The sequence below is a fragment of the Oncorhynchus masou genome, chromosome 16 (assembly GCF_036934945.1).
Source record: "Oncorhynchus masou masou isolate Uvic2021 chromosome 16, UVic_Omas_1.1, whole genome shotgun sequence".
In the NCBI taxonomy this organism is placed as follows: Eukaryota; Metazoa; Chordata; class Actinopteri; order Salmoniformes; family Salmonidae; genus Oncorhynchus; species Oncorhynchus masou.
Window position 1 is genome coordinate 2,661,018 of NC_088227.1, and position 18,917 is coordinate 2,679,934.

Below are 18,917 nucleotides of genomic sequence, written 5' to 3' on the forward strand. Positions count from 1 at the left end.
TTAGTAGTTGTTCCTTCTTGATGCTCTGGATTCTAGGAAATGGTGTGCGCTACGCTGCTCCTCTGAAAGTAAGTAATGTCTTTCTTTTTCATCTGACATTGTGACATCAGTGTTACATGAAAGTTGCTTGTCATTGTTACATGACAGTAACTATGTGGGGATGTTTTTCAGCGGCAGGGACCGGGAGACTAGTCAGGATTGAGGCAAAGATGAATAGAGCAAAGTACAGCGAGATCCGTGATGAAAACCTGCTCCAGAGTGCTCAGCACCTCAGACTGGGGCAAAGGTTCACCTTCTGACAGGACAACAACCCTAAGCACGCAGCCAAGACAATGCAGGAGTGGCTTCGGGACAAATCTCTGAATGTCTTTGAGTGGCCACAGCCAGACCCGGGACTTGAACCCGATCTAACATCTTTGGAGAGACCTGAAAATAGCTGTGCAGCAATGCTCCCAATCCAACCTGACAGAGCTTGAGAGGATCTGCAGACAAGAATGGGAGAAACTCCCCAAATACAGGTGTGCCAAGCTTGTAGCGTCATTCCAAAGAAAACTCAAGGCTGTAATCGCTGACAAAGCTGCTTCAACAAAGTACTGAATAAAGGGTCTAAATACTTATGTAAACATTTCATTTTTATATTTTTTATAAATTAGGAAAAATCTGTAAAACCAGTTTTTGCTTTGTCATTATGGGGTATTGTGTGTAGATTGATGAGGGGAAAAACTCTAACACATTTTAGGATAAGGCTGTAACCTAACAAAATGTGTAAAAAGGGTCTGAATACTTTCTGAAGTCACTGTATGCATGGGAGCATAATGTATTTACTGTTTTCTTCACATTTTCAAGTTCTGGTGACAAATCATGCATTCCAATTCTTGCATAGATTGTAATGGACACAAGATGTGTGTAAAATACTTATTATAATGAGCAGATGCTAAGCTAATTACCAGCTATGTGTGGCACCTTGTTTGTTGACATCATACAATGCATTTTGGTTGTCACATAAACGTATGTCAGACCAAAGATATAACTACACTCCCTTCAACATGCATAAATACCCAATTCAACTTGTAACATCTTTGGTTGATGCGAAAAAAACATTGCGGCGCACACAAGCTACCCATTGTCAGATTACTTTAGAATTTAATGATTTCAATCACTGGTGAGGTCACCCGTCCAAAAATAAACTGCTCACATTGAGGACATGACGTTGTAAGGACTGTTTGTACAAAATGTTTCTGTGAAAAAACAGTGACCAGCTTAAAAGCTGACTGTTGCATCATTCGTAAATGGATGTTCTAAATAAGTGTCCTAATCACACTGGTTTGAGCGAATGCTGCAATGACCACTGTAGAATGATCACACCTGTGTGTTTGTAAGTGTCAAAGGGTTAAAGGTCCTAAATTATGTCAGCACTGCCCTTGATGTTGTGCTGCTACATTTATTGACTTGACCAAAGCTTTCTATAGGTAGACCATTCCATTCTGGTGGGTCAACTAAGAAGTATTAGTGTCTCTGAGGAGTCTTTGGCCTGCTTTGCTAACATCCTCTCTCAAAGAGTGCAATGTGTAAAGTCAGAACATCTGCTGTCTCAGCCCCTGCCTGAAGAGGCTGAGGGTAGCCTAGTGGCAGGGGCAGGGTAGCCTAGTGGTTAGCGCATTGGACTAGTAACCAGAATGTTGCAAGTTCAAATCCCTGAGCTGACAAGGTACAAAAAAATCTGTCGTTCTGCCCCTGAACAGGCAGTTAACCCACTGTTCCTGGGCTGTCATTGAAAACAAGAATTTGTTCTTAACTGACTTGCCTAGTTAAATAAAGGTAAAATAAAACAAGGGAGTACCCCAAGGATCAATCCTAAGCCCCGCAATCTTCTCAATTTACAAAAACAACATAGCTCAGTCAGTAGGAAGCTCTCTCATCCACTTATATGTAGATGATACAGTCTTGTACTCAGCTGGCCCCTCCCTGGATTTTGTGTTGAACGCTTTACAACAATGCTTTCTTATGGTCCAGAAAACTTTCTCTGCCTTTAACCTTGTTCTGAACACCTCCAAAACAAAGTAATCACACACACCAGTGTGATTAGTACATCATGCAAGTACTTGTCTCAGCACATATTTAAGCTTCAGGCAAATATTAAATCCAGATTTGGTTTCTACTATCATAATCACCCCACTTTCATCCCAGCTGCCAAACTAACCCTGATTCAGATGATCATCCTATCCATGCTAGATTACGGAGATGTAATTTATAGATTGGCAGGTAAGGGTGCTCTCTCTCGTAGCTAGATGTTCTTTACCATTCAGCCATCAGATTTGCCACCAATGCTCATTATCGGACTCATCAATGCACTCTGTACTCCTCCATAAACTGGCCATCTCTGTATACCCGGCGCAAGACCCACTGGTTGATGCTTATTTATAAAACCCTTTTAGGCTTCACTCCCTCCAATTTGAGATTGTTGTGAAAATTCTTACACACGGGGATACCCAAAGTCAATCTTAAATTAATCATTGTTTATTGTCAGCGAACTGGAGAGGTTCCAACCAACTCAATGAACCATGTGCAAATGTCGCACAGGAGCTCTCTTGGGGCAGTCCCGTTAGATCTCGTATATACAGAGAAGATATATTTGCATGATTCAGCTTATTAATTTACAATAAATTAATCATTAACGTTTGCTTCATGTGACCAACCAATACTGGGTCATGCATGTGACAGACAAATACCTCACGAGGCTTCTTCTTTCTAAGCTAGACCTTGAAACTGAGATATCTGAAAACATTTTAATGTAAGCATTTATATTTTAGCTTCTATATCAAAATATTTTATACTCCTATTACATTCAGGAAAATCAACCCTTAATTCTAGATTATACAATCTAATTCGTATGGTAGTACTATTTGTCACGTTCGTCATAATGAGGAGACCAAAGTGCAGGGTGATAAGCCTACATTCTATTTTATTAAACAAATGCAACACTGAACAATACAAAACAACAAAACGAACCGTGAAGCAATATGACTAGTGCGAACAGGCAACTAAACATAGAATAACAACCCACAAGATACCCAAGGATTATGGCTACCTAAATATGGTTCCCAATCAGAGACAACTATAAACAGCTGCCTCTGATTGAGAACCAATCTAGGCAACCATAGACATATAAACACCTAGACTTGGTCAACCCCTAGAGACATACAAAACCCCCTAGACAATGACAAAAACTAAACAAACCACCCGTGTGACACCCTGACCTAACAAAATAATAAAGAAAGCAAAGATAACTAAGGTGCGGACTCCCGGCCGCAAACCTAAACCTATATGGGAGGGTCTGGGTGGGCATCTAACCGCGGTGGCGGCTCTGGTTCTGGACGCCGCCCCCCTTCTTTACACTGAGTTCGCTCTTGTAGCACTGACCCGTGGATCATTGCCGGATGCTCTGGACTGCGGATCCTCACCGTAGGCTCCGGGCTGGGGACCCTCGCTGCTTGGATCATCGCTGGATGTTCTGGACTGGGGACCTTCGCTGGAGACCCCGGGCTGGGGCCGTCGTAGGTGGTTCCAGACTGTGGCCCGTCATTGGAGGTTCCCGACTGTGGCCCGTCGTTGGAGGTTCCGGACTGTGGCCCGTCGCTGAAGGTTCTGGACTGTGGCCCGTCGCCGGACGCTCTGGACTGCCAAGGCGCACTGTAGGCCTGGTGCCGGCACTGGTGGTACCAGGCTGAGGACACGCACCTCAGGGTGAGTGCGGGGAGGAGGCACAGGATACACTGGACCGTGGAGACGCATTGGAGATCCAGATCATAGAGCTGGCTCAATACAACCTGGCTGGATGCCCATTCTTGCCCGGCAAATGCGAGGAGCTGGAATAGAGCGCACAGTGCTAGAATAGCGCACTGGATACACCGTGCGCATCTCTGCATAACACGGTGCCTGACCAGTTACACGCTCCCCCATGGTAAGTACGAGGAGTTGGCTCAGGTCTCCTACCTAACTCAGCCAATCTCCTCGTGTGCCTCCCCCAAAAATTCTTGGGGCTGCCTCTCGTGCTTCCGTGCTAGCCGTGTACCTTCATATCTTCACTGTTCCTCTATTCTCCTGTATTTCTCCTCGTAGTATCGCCGTTCCGCTTTCACTGCCTCTAACTCCTCCTTAGGACGGTGATACTCCCCCCGGCTCTGTCCATGGTCCTGCTCCATCTAATATCTCCTCCCAGGGCCATTTCCCCATTAAGCGCTGTTCCTCCTTTTCACGCTGCTTGGTCCTGGTTTGGTGGGTTATTCTGTCACGTTCGTCATAATGAGGAGACCAAGGCGCAGCGTGATAAGCGTACATTTTAATAAATGAATGCAACACTGAACAAAACTCTACAAAATAACAAAACGAACCGTGAAGCAATATGACTAGTGCGAACAGGCAACTAAACATAGACCAACAACCCACAAAATACCCAAGGATTATGGCTACCTAAATATGGTTCCCAATCAGAGACAATGATAAACAGCTGCCTCTGATTGAGAACCAATCTAGGCAACCATAGACATATAAACACCTAGACAATACAAAACCTAAACAAACCACCCTTGTCACACCCTGACCTAACCAAATGATGAAGAAAACAAAGATAACTAAGGTCAGGGCGTGACACTACTTCTATTAATGGGAATGAATTTATCAAAAATACACACACATACACAGCATGTTAAATAGCACAATATAGACAAACGAAGAAAACAACACATACTGCAGCCCATTTGGCAATTTGGGATTCCAACTTCCAAACAGGTATTCCAATCAAGTTGCAGGAGTCCACTTTGGTTGTGGGGAATTATTCTTACCAACAGCGGCAATGTAATCAGCGAGATCAGTCATATAAGAAGAGAGATCTGGGACAAAAGTACAACATTCATGATTGCACAAGTGCCCCCTAGTCAAGAGACTCTTCGATTTGTAGAGCCAGTTTACGCAAATCTTTTAGCATTGCCAATTTTTCTCTACTTCTAGAGATCTCCCAAATTTGGTCAAGGGCACATGCATATTGACTTTCACAGGCAGTATATTTACATCCGGATGAAATGCATGCCCAAAAGATGAGATATGCATATTATTAGTAGATTTGGATAGAAAACACTGAAGTTTCTAAAAGCTTTTCAATCATGTCTGTGAGTATAACATAACTTATTTAGTAGGCAAAACCCCAAGGACAAACCATTCAGATTTTTTTGAGGTCACTCTCTTTTCAATGAGTTTTCATTGGGAATCCAGATTCCTAAGGGACCTTCTTGCAGTTCCTATCACTTCCACTGGATGTCAACAGTCTTTAGAATTTGGTTGAGGCTTTTCCTTTGTGTAATGAAGAAGTATGGCCATCTTGAACGAGTGTCGGTGCGTGACCAGAAAGCATGCTGCAGTTTGTTTTACTCCTGTATTGAACACAGATCATCCCGTCTTCAATTTTATTGATTATTTACGCTAAAAATCACCTAAAGTTGTACTACAAAAGTAGTTTGAAAGGTTTTGGCAAAGTTTACAGGTAACTTTTGAGATATTTTGTAGTCACGTTGCTCAAGTTGGATCCTGTGTTTTTCTGGATCAAACGCGCCAAATAATTGGACATTTTGGATATATATCGACGGAATTAATCGAACAAAAGGACCATTTGTGATGTTTATGGTACATATTGGAGTGCCAACAAAAGAAGCTCGTCAAAGGTAAGGCATGAATTATATTTTTATTTCTGCGTTTTGTGTCGCACCTGCAGGGTTGAAATATGCTATTCTCTCTTTGTTTACAGAGGTGCTATCCTCAGATTATAGCATCGTTTGCTTTCGCTGAAAGGCCTTTTTGAAATCTGACATGTTGGCTGGATTCACAACAAGTGTAGCTTTAATTTGCTATCTTGCATGTGTGATTTAATGAAAGTTAGATTTTTATAGTAATTTATTTGAATTTGGCACTCCGCATTTTCTCTGGCTTTTGGCCAGGTGGGACGCTAGCGTCCTACATATCCCAGAGAGGTTAACAACTAACAAATATTATCATATGGGTTGTGTGGGGGTGCTGGTGTGTGTGTGATAAAAAGTCGTAGGTTAAAAACAAACAAAATAGCCTTACTTCATTTGGGAGCTCCCTTATGGATCCGGGTACCTTTAAAACTGCTCTCCCAAGGCACTTGCCTTAGGAAGCCTTTCAAAGGGAGAGAGGAAAAGAAAAATAATTGGTTGCGGACATTCCATCAGTCGTATACAGAATCATACTTCAGACACATCAGATGATAGTGTCGCATCAAGCTGAACAATCCCAGAGCCACTCTCTTGAAAGCATTTGGGGCGGCAGGTAGCCTAGTGGTTAGAGTGTTGGACTAGTAACCAAAAGGTTGCAAGATCAAATCCCCAAATTGACAAGGTAAAAATCTGTTGTTCTGCCCCTGAACAAGGCAGTTAACCTAGGCCATCACTGAAAATAATAATTTGTTCTTAACTGATTGCTTAGTTAAAGCAAGAAAAAAGAATATCTCAGTTTTACCTGTTGCATTGAAATACAATTCTGTACAAGCTCTCCTTTGGATATAAACTAGTCAACTTATAAAACCTGGTGTTTTATAAATCTGCTAGGACCTTCAAAAAGTAGGTGCTGACTTATTAGCTCAATATTCAATACTTAAAATATTCACCTGGATCTTTTTCATTCTGGACACAGTTCCACGTAATGGAAAGATGTTATTGTTTTAGATGACACTACCTTCTTACTCAAATCACTGGTGCTACCCAAACTATAGAATTGAGAGATAATAATTCAATAAGACAATTTTTGACAATTTAAGTTCACTGTTCCACAGGAAGCTTATCTATAACTCAAACAACAGATGACTTAAACGCGAGAGCAGTGGACCAGGCCTTGAAGAGTGAGCGGCCTCTAATTTAATATCCCAATGCTTAATCGCACTGTTTTACATCTTCAAATTACAATAATCTTGTATTATCGGAGTGCTATCTGAAATCCAATTACAAATCATTTTGTTACTTTCACTAGTCTCCACATTGTATATAGACTCCCCTTTTTTTCTACTGTGTTATTGACTTGTTAATTGTTTACTCCATGTGTAACTCTGTGTTGTCTGTTCACACTGCTATGCTTTATCTTGGCCAGGTCGCAGTTGTAAATGAGAACTTGTTCTCAACTAGCCTACCTGGTTAAATAAAAAAATAAAAAAATCTGTTTCCTTCAACTAGGATTCCCTTCTTCCCAATAGGAAGACCTTCTCAATCTACTACTACTAATACACACGGATCACTCTCAAACAACATTCTGCTTTTCACCCTATTGCAAGGTTTAAAACAAAACAAACATGATAACTGTCTCCATATTGGAAGGCATTGTTTTCATTTTAGTCTACCCTAACAATGTTAACTTACATATTTATTTCACATTTCTGTTGCATATTCACTTTCTGCTTCCACTTATTAAATGTAAATTATTTTAAGGTTAACGTAATTGGAAGGTTTGGAAGGATGTATTATAAGTCTGGCACCTGAGACAGCATAGACAGAGAAACAAATGCAGTTTCCATTTTGCCATCTCACAAATTGTTTTAGAACGTCATCATTTGGGACATCAATGAAAATGCCATTGGGAATACAATACATTGTAGCCTTAAGTTTATTTAACAGAAAATCATTGGTTCTATTTAACAGGGTATGGGGTTTATTTGAAAATGTATTACCAGGGTGGAGGAAATCTCATAAGCATTTATCCTTTTATTGGTTAGGGGTAAGTCAAGTCACGTACAATGCTCTAACTTTATCTTTATCAAATGATCCATAAAGGGACCACTCAGAACATTTCTCAGAATAATTTTTATACTTACACTTACACTTACATACGTTTACGTGTGGGTGTACAATTTGTATATTATTATTATTTGTATTGTTACTTCATCAGACCTCTAGTACCCCATTATATACATTTTTGTTACTTTATATCCAGTAACCCATTATACATTTGTGTTACATCACATCAATTCCTCCTCTACACCAGTGTTCTATTTATACTGGAGTTTAAATGTTCAATAGTGTTCTATCTAACAACATTTTTGGGAATAATACTCTCTTCTTTCATATTTCCATTCAGAGTCAAATATTATAACGTTGGAAATCTTTAGTTATTCATCAATGAACATTGTTACAGACCTTACTTATCTCAACTGTTAGCCTCTCTCTTGAGGAAATCTCAGTGTCTGGGGGCATCAATTAATTTCATTGCTCAGCCCTTACCAAGTCTCAGCTGTTACCTCTCAAACTTTTCAATGGCTTCTCCTGTCAGTGCTCACTACATGTTGATCAATGGGCGGTGGTGGACAGAACCCCTAGATAACGTTATATAACGAAAAACAAAGCTCACACAGAACTGGTTGGGGTATCCCTTCTTTCACACACTCAATAATTCTCTTTCACACTGGCGCTAGTCCCCTGACAGATCTCATTCACTTTGAAATGTAGCTATTAATTACTATCTTATTATTCAAATTTCAATCAGCTAAATTTCAATCAGTTTAATATGTCGTATCTCACAATCACATTCATCTAGTACTATTCCCAAACACACTCGGAAATCTCCCTTATTAACCCATGTGCATCTACAACAATTCTCTTGTTTTTACTTGCTATGCACCACATGTATCTTCAATGGTTCTCTTGCCGCTACTTCCTATACATATAAAAAACACACCGTATTCAAAAACACCTTGTGTTATTTGTAGTGGCTGCAGACCACGTAGACACTTCTTCTAAATGCCTACAGACAGCTGGCAGCGGAGCTTTCCATGTTACCATTATGCCCTCACTCTAGTGAATAGCCTTCTCTCTACAAGACTATGGGTACCTTTTTATGCATTACTCGCCTTAATTTGATTTAAATGTTTTAATTTTTATACAGATTCATTTAAATTGACTTACTGAAATCATTTGTGGTCCCTCAATTGTTTGCAGATGATGTGTCTCCTCCTGAGCAACTTACGGTAAGGGTCTGGTCTGCTTGGATATTGTCATCTTTTGGTCAGGCGAGAATTTCCTTCATGCTTCATAAAATGCACCACCGGTTTTTCTTGCAGACCCCCACTGGAAAGCTCTGCAGGCAGAATTAATCATCCTGTTTGTTGAAGCCAAATTGTCATGGAAATTCTTACACAGGGAGACAAGAGGTCAATCTTATATAAACCATTGTTTATTATTAGCTCGCTGGAGATTAGCTAACTCTAACTCTCCAGTGACGATCTGACCAGGTTACAGTGGATCAGGTTAGGTTACAGTGAGTCCGCTCTACAGCGTGCTCTCTCTCGTAGAGGGGGAGAGCGGGAAGTCGGCTGTTTTATGGCCGTTGTAAAATACGCTGCCTCTATGCTCTGTAGTGTTCAAGAGTGGAATATAAACTGTGGAACACAGAGAGACACTTGGACAATCAAAAGTATGAATAATTAAACAATATTTCTATTTTTGAGAATGTGGGAATGGTCTGTGGGTATTTAAAGAAAAGTCCTGTCAAAGTTGTTTCATTTGGTGACCTCATGAAAGACAGGAGACCCACATTACTGTATCTCTGTTTGTGTCACTTTTCCACGATCAGATTTAGATCTAGATCAGATTCAGATCTAGATGTTGGATAAAAAGAATGAATAAATATGAAACTATTTGTGAAAATGTGTAATGTGATGTTAGCCTTCTAAATGAGAGTATGGCTTTTCATATAAAGTTTAACTAGTCAGTGGCCACGCCCCCGTGAGGCTATACATTACATCAGGTGTTATGGAATCACCCCTTTTTCCACCGAGTATAAAACCACATCCTACAAAAATATACATTAAGTCAGAGAAAGCTGGGACTGAGTCCCCACGTTGAAATGGCTACAACTCTATAGACCATTAGAATAGAAAACATGGAGCTGACGCTACATGTTGAAATGGTTAAGAACTACAACTCTATAGGCCCAGGAGACCAGGCAGTGGATACTTTGGCTGCACGGCTGGAAATTATTAAACTTGGAGATTATCGATCACTACAGAACAAGAGCAAATCCTAGACGTTGAATTACTAGTCTGCAGCTGGAAATTACATAAATCTAGTACGAGAATACCGACAACCGCGGAAGCATCTATTCTATGCAACGACCATCTGTACGCCTGACATATCCATTATAACAGACAATATCCAGAACCGCTGAGAAAGCGACAACTACAAAAGACATTGTGACTTCTGGGGAAGTTAACCAGAGACTCGCTGATGAACCGACTCTCCAGGGACCTGCAATTCCAACAGAGAGACAACAACGACATACAGGCGTAAACAACAACATACGGGTGTAAATATTAGAGGTCAACCGATTATGATTTTTCACCGCTGATACCGATATCGATTATTGGAGGACCAAAAAAATCAAATACCGATTAATCGGACGATTTTTAAAAATGTATTTGTAATAATGACAATTACAACAATACTGAAAGAACACTTATTTTAACTTAATATAATACATCAATAAAATCAATTTAGCCTCAAATAAATAATGAAACGTGTTCAATTTGATTTAAATAATGCGATCCTTAGGTCATTAATATGGCCGAATCCGGAAACTATCATCTCGAATACAAGATGTTTATTCTTTCAGTGAAATACGGAACCTTTACATATTTTATCTAACGGGTGGCATCCATAAGTCTAAATATTCCTGTTACATTGCACAACCTTCAATGTTATGTCATATGTATGTTAAGTAAAATTCTGGCAAATTAGGCGGCCCAAACTGTTGCATATACACTGACTCTGAGTGCAATGAACGCAAGACACAATTTCACCTGGTTAATATTGCCTGCTAACCTGGATTTCTTTAGCTAAATATGCAGGTTTAAAATTATATACTTATGTGTAGTGATTTTAAGAAAGGCATTGATGTTTATGGTTAGGTATCCATTGGAGCAACGATACGCACTGCATCGATTATATGCAAAGCAGGACACGCTAGATAAACTAGTAATATCATCAACCATGTGTAGTTAACTAGTGATTATGATTGATTGATTTTTTTATAAGATAAGTTTAATGCTAGCTAGCAACTTACCCTGGCTTACTGCATTCGTGTAACAGGCAGTCTCTTCGTGGAGTGCAATGTAATCAGGTGGTTAGAGCGTTGAACTAGTTAACTGTAAGGTTGCAAGACTGAATCCCCCGAACTGACAAGGTAGAAATCTGTTTTTCTGCCCTCGAACGAGGCAGTTAACCCACCGTTCCTAGGCCGTCATTGAAAATAAGTATGTGTTCTTAACTGGCTTGCCTAGTTAAATAAAGATTAAATAAAGGTGTAAAAAAAATCAATAAAAAATAAAATCTGCCAAATCCTTGTCCAAAAATACAGATTTCCGAATGCTATGAAAACTTGAAATCGGCCCTAATTAATCGGCCATTCCGATTAATCGGTTGACCTCTAAAATATATACAGTTGGAAGTTTAAATACACTTGTATGTAAACAGGTTGGAGTTATTAAAACTCGTTTTCAACCACTCCACAAATTTCTTGTTAACAAACTATAGTATTGGCAGGTCGGTTAGCACATTTAAATTGTGTATGACATAAGTCATTTTTTCCAACAATTGATACAGGCAGATTATTTCACTTATAATTTACTGCATCACAATTTCAGGTGGTCAGAAATGTACATACACTAAGTTGACTGTGCCTTTAAACAGCTTGGAAAATTCCAGAAAATGATGTCAAGACTTTAACGCTTCTGATAGGCTAATTGACATAATTTGAGTAATTTGGAGGTGTACCTGTGGATGTGTGTCAAGGTCTACCTTCAAACTCAGTCCCTCTTACCTTGACATCATGAGAAAATCAAAAGATATCAGCCAAGACCTCAGAAAAAAATTGTAGACCTCCACAAGTCTGATTCATCCTTTGGAGCAATTTCCAAACGGTACCACGTTCATCTGATGAGTTAATAATAATACACACTCGATAAGATATGAAAATATCTGAAGAGTTGATTGGGGAAATAGAGACTCTATAAAGATTTTCCCATGGTGCCCCGAATTCCTAGTCAATTAAAGTTTACATGATTAGTTTAACCACGTAATAATAATTACAGAGAATTGATTTGACATAATAAGTCTAACACATTTAATGATAGTCACAGACACGTCTCTACTATTTGTTTTCATTTTTGCTGTTTTCTGTGCCTAACAATGTTTGTGCGGCTACCATTTTGTGTTGTTGTTGTGTTGCTGCTATGTTGTGTTGTTGTCTTAGGCCTCTCTTTATGTAGTCTTTTCTCTTTTGTCTTGATTTGCGTTTTATCCCCGTTCCCACAGGAGGCCTTTTGCCTCTTGCTAGGCCGTCATTGTTAAAAAAAAAAACACTTTCCAGATCAGAGGACTCCCTTACATTAAAGTACAGCAGCCATTTCTTAATTTGTTTGTTGATGAATGTAGCCTTGTGCTGTGCAGCTTATGGAAGAGGGAATGACCTTTAGGATGAAGATACCAAAAAAATCACCTTGAAATAGTTTCTCGGTGCATGGAGGAGTGTCGGGGAGAAAATTAAAGGAGCCCTTGCTATCCAGGAGGCAAATGCCTGTTATCAGTCCTGAGATGGTTAGGTGGTGTGCAATGTGGTTGTGTGTTTGTCAGTAGACGGCCCCCAGCTGCGACGACGATGCTGTAAACCACTGCCTCCTGATAAAGTCCTTTGAAGCATGTCATTGTAGACGCACACACGCACATGTACACGGTCAAAGTGTACCACTTTATCACATTTGAGCAATCCACCTCTCACACTCTGCTCCCAGGCCAATTTTCACTCAGGTCACAGGGATGGAGATTCAGAGATGAGAGGCTTGTGGACTTGAGCGTACCCTGGACTCTGGCTGCCTGCACAACTGTCTGGACCAGGATCCAGGACAGGTGAGGGTGAGAGAGAGAGAGTAGAAGGGGGACAGAGGTCAAAAGGACAGTGCAGCGCCATAGCGCATGGGATATATTTTTGGGACTAGTTGAGACACAAGGCTGGCTGTCAGTGTCTGCCTGTTTGGTGCAGAGGCCTCTGACCACAATGCAGTAGGAACTCAAGGTTGTGGACTCATCCACCTCTTCTACTAACAGAGAGAAGACGGGAGGGAGGGATTGGGGGGAAATTCACTACGTCATCTGAGACGCCAGAGGAAGCTGGACGCCAGTCCGGTGTAGAGATGGCAAATAAAGGCCGGGGTCACCTGTCTTCCCCGGGGGTCCGGGTCAAGACAAGACAGGGCTGCGGGTCTCTCTCTCGCACTCCTTGACATGAGTGACGTTTGACATTTCCAAATGGGAAATGTGATCCAGGTTAGGGCTAACATGGACAGCCTGTCATAGCTATGTGTCGTGTAGTCAATCTGTCAGGCTATCAAAGGCACAGAGACCAAGTACAGTCACTCAGATGGACTATTGGGATTGAAGTAAAGGCTCTTTATAGTACCAAAGAGGGTTCAATGGCTCGCTTCATACTGAATATGTCAGTCAAAAAGATTCTACATGGAACCGCAAAGCACCCTTATGCCGATATAGGATAAATAATAATAGAAACTTGAGAACCTCTTTTGTTTTAAGCATTTTATTGCTATGTAAACTTAAAAATCCATACCTCAACTGAAAAGGTATTACTCTTAAATAACACAAAGTTCAGGCAAAATAAAATATTTGGCATTGTGAATTAATATTCAGCAAAGTGTAAGGGGAAAATACATGTTTAGCACAGAATTCCCGCCACACCTATTAGTAAGAGAGTTGTTGTAAAACGTACAGTATACTTTATCATGAAGTCTGACTGCTTCCTATTACCGTTGAAAATCGAACCCATAAATTATGTGAGAAAAGTAACACAATCTAGCCTAGACACGTAATACTGCATTTCTCCCTATTAACATTTAAATAGTTCCTAATGAGGGTTTCTACTGTAATTGATCACATATTAACTTTAATTAACCTTAATTAAAGACCAATGGAACACATTAGTGAATGGATATGCGGTGTATTGGCACCTCACTGTTTGCACTGGCACTTGTACCTGCGGGAGTGGGAAATAGGACACAGCTGCTAAAACACGAAATGGCAGCTTCTCGGACGAGGCAAAGCACTGCAGTAACAGTACGACTTAAAGAGAATCGCCAAAGAGACTCAAAAATGGACATGTGACATCATAATGATGTCATTTTCTAGTTGTAGATTGAGAATGTCTACAACCAGGTAAAGATGTCTTTCTCATGACGATATCACGTCATGGAAAATAAATCATATTCTTGTTGTTATCTAGTAAGATTTGTTTTACATAACAAGACATTTACAAAACTTCCTATTACAACCAACAGGGGTTCAAACCGGTTCAGGGAACAGAACCGAAAACAAACGACATTGTCAGAGGAACGGAAACAGAACCAGGAACGAAAGTGATTTCCAGTGTTACGGAACAGAACCGCTATCTATAAATCTTGAAAAACATTTAATAATGTTATTTTTACTTCAAAAAATATTCCTAAAGTCTAGTATATAATTCTGTAATTTGGTGATGTTATAATGCTACTAATAGCCTAAACATATTCCAATTCAAGTAATGATGTTCAGCGCTTCAAGCCAAGCCGTCTCCATGTCCACCCCTCTTCTCTTGCTCTCTCACCAGCTGTAAAAATTCAGTCACATCTCGCGCCTGCAGTATTTTACCCTTTCCAGAGCTAGCAACACTATGAGCGCTAATTGGAGGAGTAAAATAATGAGCTGAATGTAAAAACAAAGTTGATTTCCCATGTTCCATTTATATATGAACTATAGAACCATTACTTTTTTGTGTTCGAATCGGTTCAGAACTTTATTTTCTGGTGGGATCACCGGAATAGAACAGAAAAATAAGGGCTCTGCTCGGAACGATTGGAAAATAATTTTAGTTCCAATCTCTGACAACAAGTATGACATCAGAGGTGCCAATGACATAATTACATTATCGCAACCACTTTTGCCCCCCACTCATAAATGTCACAAACTAAATCATGTGTCATACAATCCATATGTGATACAACACATACAGTACCAGTCAAAAGCCTACTCAGTCCAGGGTTTTTCTTTAGTTGTACTATTTTCTACATTGTAGCATAATAGTGAAGACATCAAAACTATGAAAAAACACATATGGAATCATGTAATAAACTACAAAGTGATAAACGTCACATTTGAGATTCTTCAAAGTAGCCACCCTTTGCCTTGATGACAGCTTTGCACACACTTGGCATTCTCTCACCCATGAGGTAGTCTCTTGGAATGCATTTCAATTAACAGGTATGCCTTGATAAAAGTTCAATTGTGGAATTTATTTACATCTTAATGCGTTTGAACCAATTAGTTGTGTTGTGACAAGGTAAGAGTGGTATACAGAAGATAGCCCTGTTTGGTAAAAGACCAATTCCATATTATGGCAAGAACAGCTCAAATAAGCAAAGAAAAATGACAGTTAATCATTAACTTTAAGACATGAATGTCAGTCAATTCGGAAAATTTCAAGAACTTTTAAAGTTTCTTCAAGTGCAGTCGCAAAAACCATCGAGCGCTATGATGAAACTGGCTCTCATGAGGACCGAGACACATCTCAACATCAACTGTTCAGAGGAGACTACATGAATCAGGCCTTTATGGTTGAATTGTTGCAAAGAAACCACTACTAAAAGACACCAATAAGAAGAGGAGACTTGCTTGGGCCAAGAAACATGAGCAATGGACATTAGACCGGCGGAAATCTGTCCTTTGGTCTGATGATTTGTGAGACGCAGAGTAGATGAATGGATGATCTCTACATGTGTGGTTCCCACCGTGAAGCATGGAGGACGAGGTGTGATGCTGTGGGGGTGCTTTGTTGGTGACACTGTCAGTGATCCCATCTGGTTTGCGTTTAGGGACTATCATTTGTTTTTCAACAGGACAATGACCCAACACACCTCAAGGCTGTTTAAGGGCTATTTGACCAAGAAGGAGAGTGATGGAGTGCTGCATCAGATGACCTGGCCTCCACAATCACCCGCCCTCAACCCAACTGAAAAGGTTTGGGATGAGTTGGACTGCAGAGTGAAGCGAAGCAGAAAACAAGTGCTCAGCATATGTGGGAACTCCTTTAAGATTGTTGGAAAAGCATTCCAGGTGACACTGGTTGAGAGAATGCCAAGAGTGTGCAAAGCTGTCATCAAGGCAAAGGGTGGTTACTTTGAAGAATCTCAAATATTAAATATAATTTGATTTGTTTAACCCTTTTTTCTTACTACATGATTCCATATGTGTTATTTCATAGTTTTGATGTCTTCAATATTATTCTACAATGTATAAAATAGTACAAATAAAGAAAAACCCTTGAATGAGTAGGTGTATCCAAACTTTTGACTGGTACTGTATATGTAATTTAAGATACCCAAAAATCAAAATTTGTGTATTTAATGCGAGCGCAGACCAAAAGATTTAACAACACAAAAATTCAAGTATTTCCCATACTAATGCAGTTGTTCTGTCTATGGACAACGTCTGGGTGTAGAACTATAATCTATGCATGCAAGAACTACTGCTTACAGCATCATAAGCAGTATGTGGAGTAAGTCCTTGGTCATGTTCCAAATCACCTATATTGCAGTCTTGCTGCACGCAGCAAGCATGCAAGCCATGTCAACGACTTCCCAGTCGGGCGTCAGATTTCTATAAACACCTATCCAGACGTTGTGAGAAATGGCAGACGACTACAATGTAGTCAACAATGTAGTTGACCTGGTACCCAGCCACGTTGTGATATACTGCAAGGTGCATATTCAACAAGACAATATCCGAGAATCCATTTTGGCTCCCTACGGTGAGGCTGCAAAGTCAACTCATTCACTAAGTAGCAGGGATGCTTGGCTCGCTAGTTGGAAATAAACATTCTAGACACTCTGTGGCTATACTGTGCTGCACTTGTCAATACAGACCCAAAATATAAGCTATAGTTAAACGTTTAAGGGTCAACTGCAACCAACATTGAGCACGGTCTCAAAATGAGGTGGTCTCTCGTTCAAGCATCAATATGCCCTAAAATCACCCACACTGCCGATCTCAATTGCAACCACTATTAGCGGCCATTTTACCCCTCCCTAAAGCTGATGTCGATGTTAACTTTCATTCCCGGTTGCTGCAAAACATTTTCAAGACTATTTAGCCCTCTGGGTATTATCTTCGGTATAAATTAAAACTAATATTTGAGCAGATTAAGCACAGATTTAAATATCTGACAATCATTCCGTACAACTGCAATGAGGTAATTCCTCGTTTACCAGCGATAATCTACTGTGCCAATTTACGCTATACATTTTATTAATGTGAAGCTTGTGTTGGTATACTTACTTTTCATTTCCAATATTTAAACCATTAATAACTTGTCTTAATACAGTATGGCAATTTCTTATCAAAAGGGGAAAATAAACTATTCCTGAACTAAAATCAACTTAATCAAAACAATCATGATTTTGTTAATACAAACCTATATTTTTATTAAATTAGAGTCTAATCAAGGTATGTCAAATTACAAATTATATTCTAATGTGGCCCAAACATAAACTTCTATAATGTACTGTATTATACTTTACTGTACTCGAGTAGAGTATATCTCAGTAGAGTGCAGAATAGTGTAGTTGCAGTTAAGTACTCTACTGTAATGTACTATACTCTACGTCCCTGTACTGAACTATACTATACTCGAGTTTCTTACAATTCACTGGGTATATATTCTGACAATAAATATTGATTAATTCAACTGATCTGCTGGTTTATCCTGGTGGGTTTTTGGTTGCAAGCTAGTTTGTTTTAACACGCAAGTGCATGTAATCTCCCGTTAGTAGCGTTTTAAGAAATCAAGCGCGAACCTGCAGCTGCACGTTCTACCTGTTGGTTGCAATTGACCCAATTGTTTAAAATAAATGAGTCTTTCCTCGCTCTACTGTACTTTGGGTTGTATTGACAGGAGCATAAAGTGACTGTTAAAACAATGTAAACTAAAGCATCACATTGAAATAAGTTAAAAAATAAATAAAATACAAACAGCACCAAAATACATTTAGCAATTTTCATAGCCAGCAAAAAAAAGCTTATTTTTTTTCTCAACAAAGGGATAACCTGTTAATCTCATTCCATCTGCACACTGCGTCAGCATTCACTGCATTCATGGAACATTTGACTAAATAAATGTAAGAAACCTTGTTCTGTTTCCTTTACAGTACTTTGACTTGTAACTGTACAGTGAGCGGATATACTACAGCAATGTAAGGTACAATGAGAGAGAGAGAGAGAAAGAAAGACAATGAGAGAGAGAGAGAGAGATAATACGAGATCGAGAGAGACACAGAAAGACTGGGTCGGGGCACATGAGAATGACCCATTGTCTGACACTAAGTGGAGCTCAGTTCAAGAGTCCTGTTGGAACATTGGAGTGTTCTGGGCTGAGCAAGGGTGTCACTAATCTCACCCATATGCTCTGGCCTTTGTGGGGCCGCTGTGGGGTCCAAGGTCCACCAGTTCAGCCCTCTCAACTGGTTAGTGGAGGGGAGGAGGGATTGGCTGGGGGTTACAGCTCATGAGGGTGGGCCTGGGCGGTCAGTCAGAACTGACCCATCCGGGTGGTGAACAGACTGCGTGAGCGCGGCATGGCCGAGGAGACATGGCCGAAGCTGGATGAAGGCCACTTCATGATGAACTGGGAGGTCACTGGCAGCAGATACCTGCACAGACGGAGGGAAGGATGGAGGGAAGAGAGGAGGGGGAAGGTGGACAAGGGACATAATGAGAGGAGGATTAGAGGCCCAAAGGGTCACAGCGAAGAGATCATGGCCGCATTAGCACCTT

The 18,917-nt window shown here is 40.2% G+C and overlaps 1 protein-coding gene across 1 annotated transcript in view; it reads right to left on the bottom strand.

The window, feature by feature from the left end:
* Positions 1 to 15,296: 15,296 nt before the first annotated feature.
* Positions 15,297 to 18,917, bottom strand: part of ttll7 (tubulin tyrosine ligase-like family, member 7) — a 157,802-nt gene continuing 154,181 nt past the window's right edge. Inside the window, exon 21 of the mRNA XM_064990545.1 lies at positions 15,297 to 18,793. Within this exon, the coding sequence (XP_064846617.1) occupies positions 18,673 to 18,793 (121 nt within the window). The 3' untranslated portion in view covers positions 15,297 to 18,672. The remainder of the gene's footprint in view (positions 18,794 to 18,917) is intronic.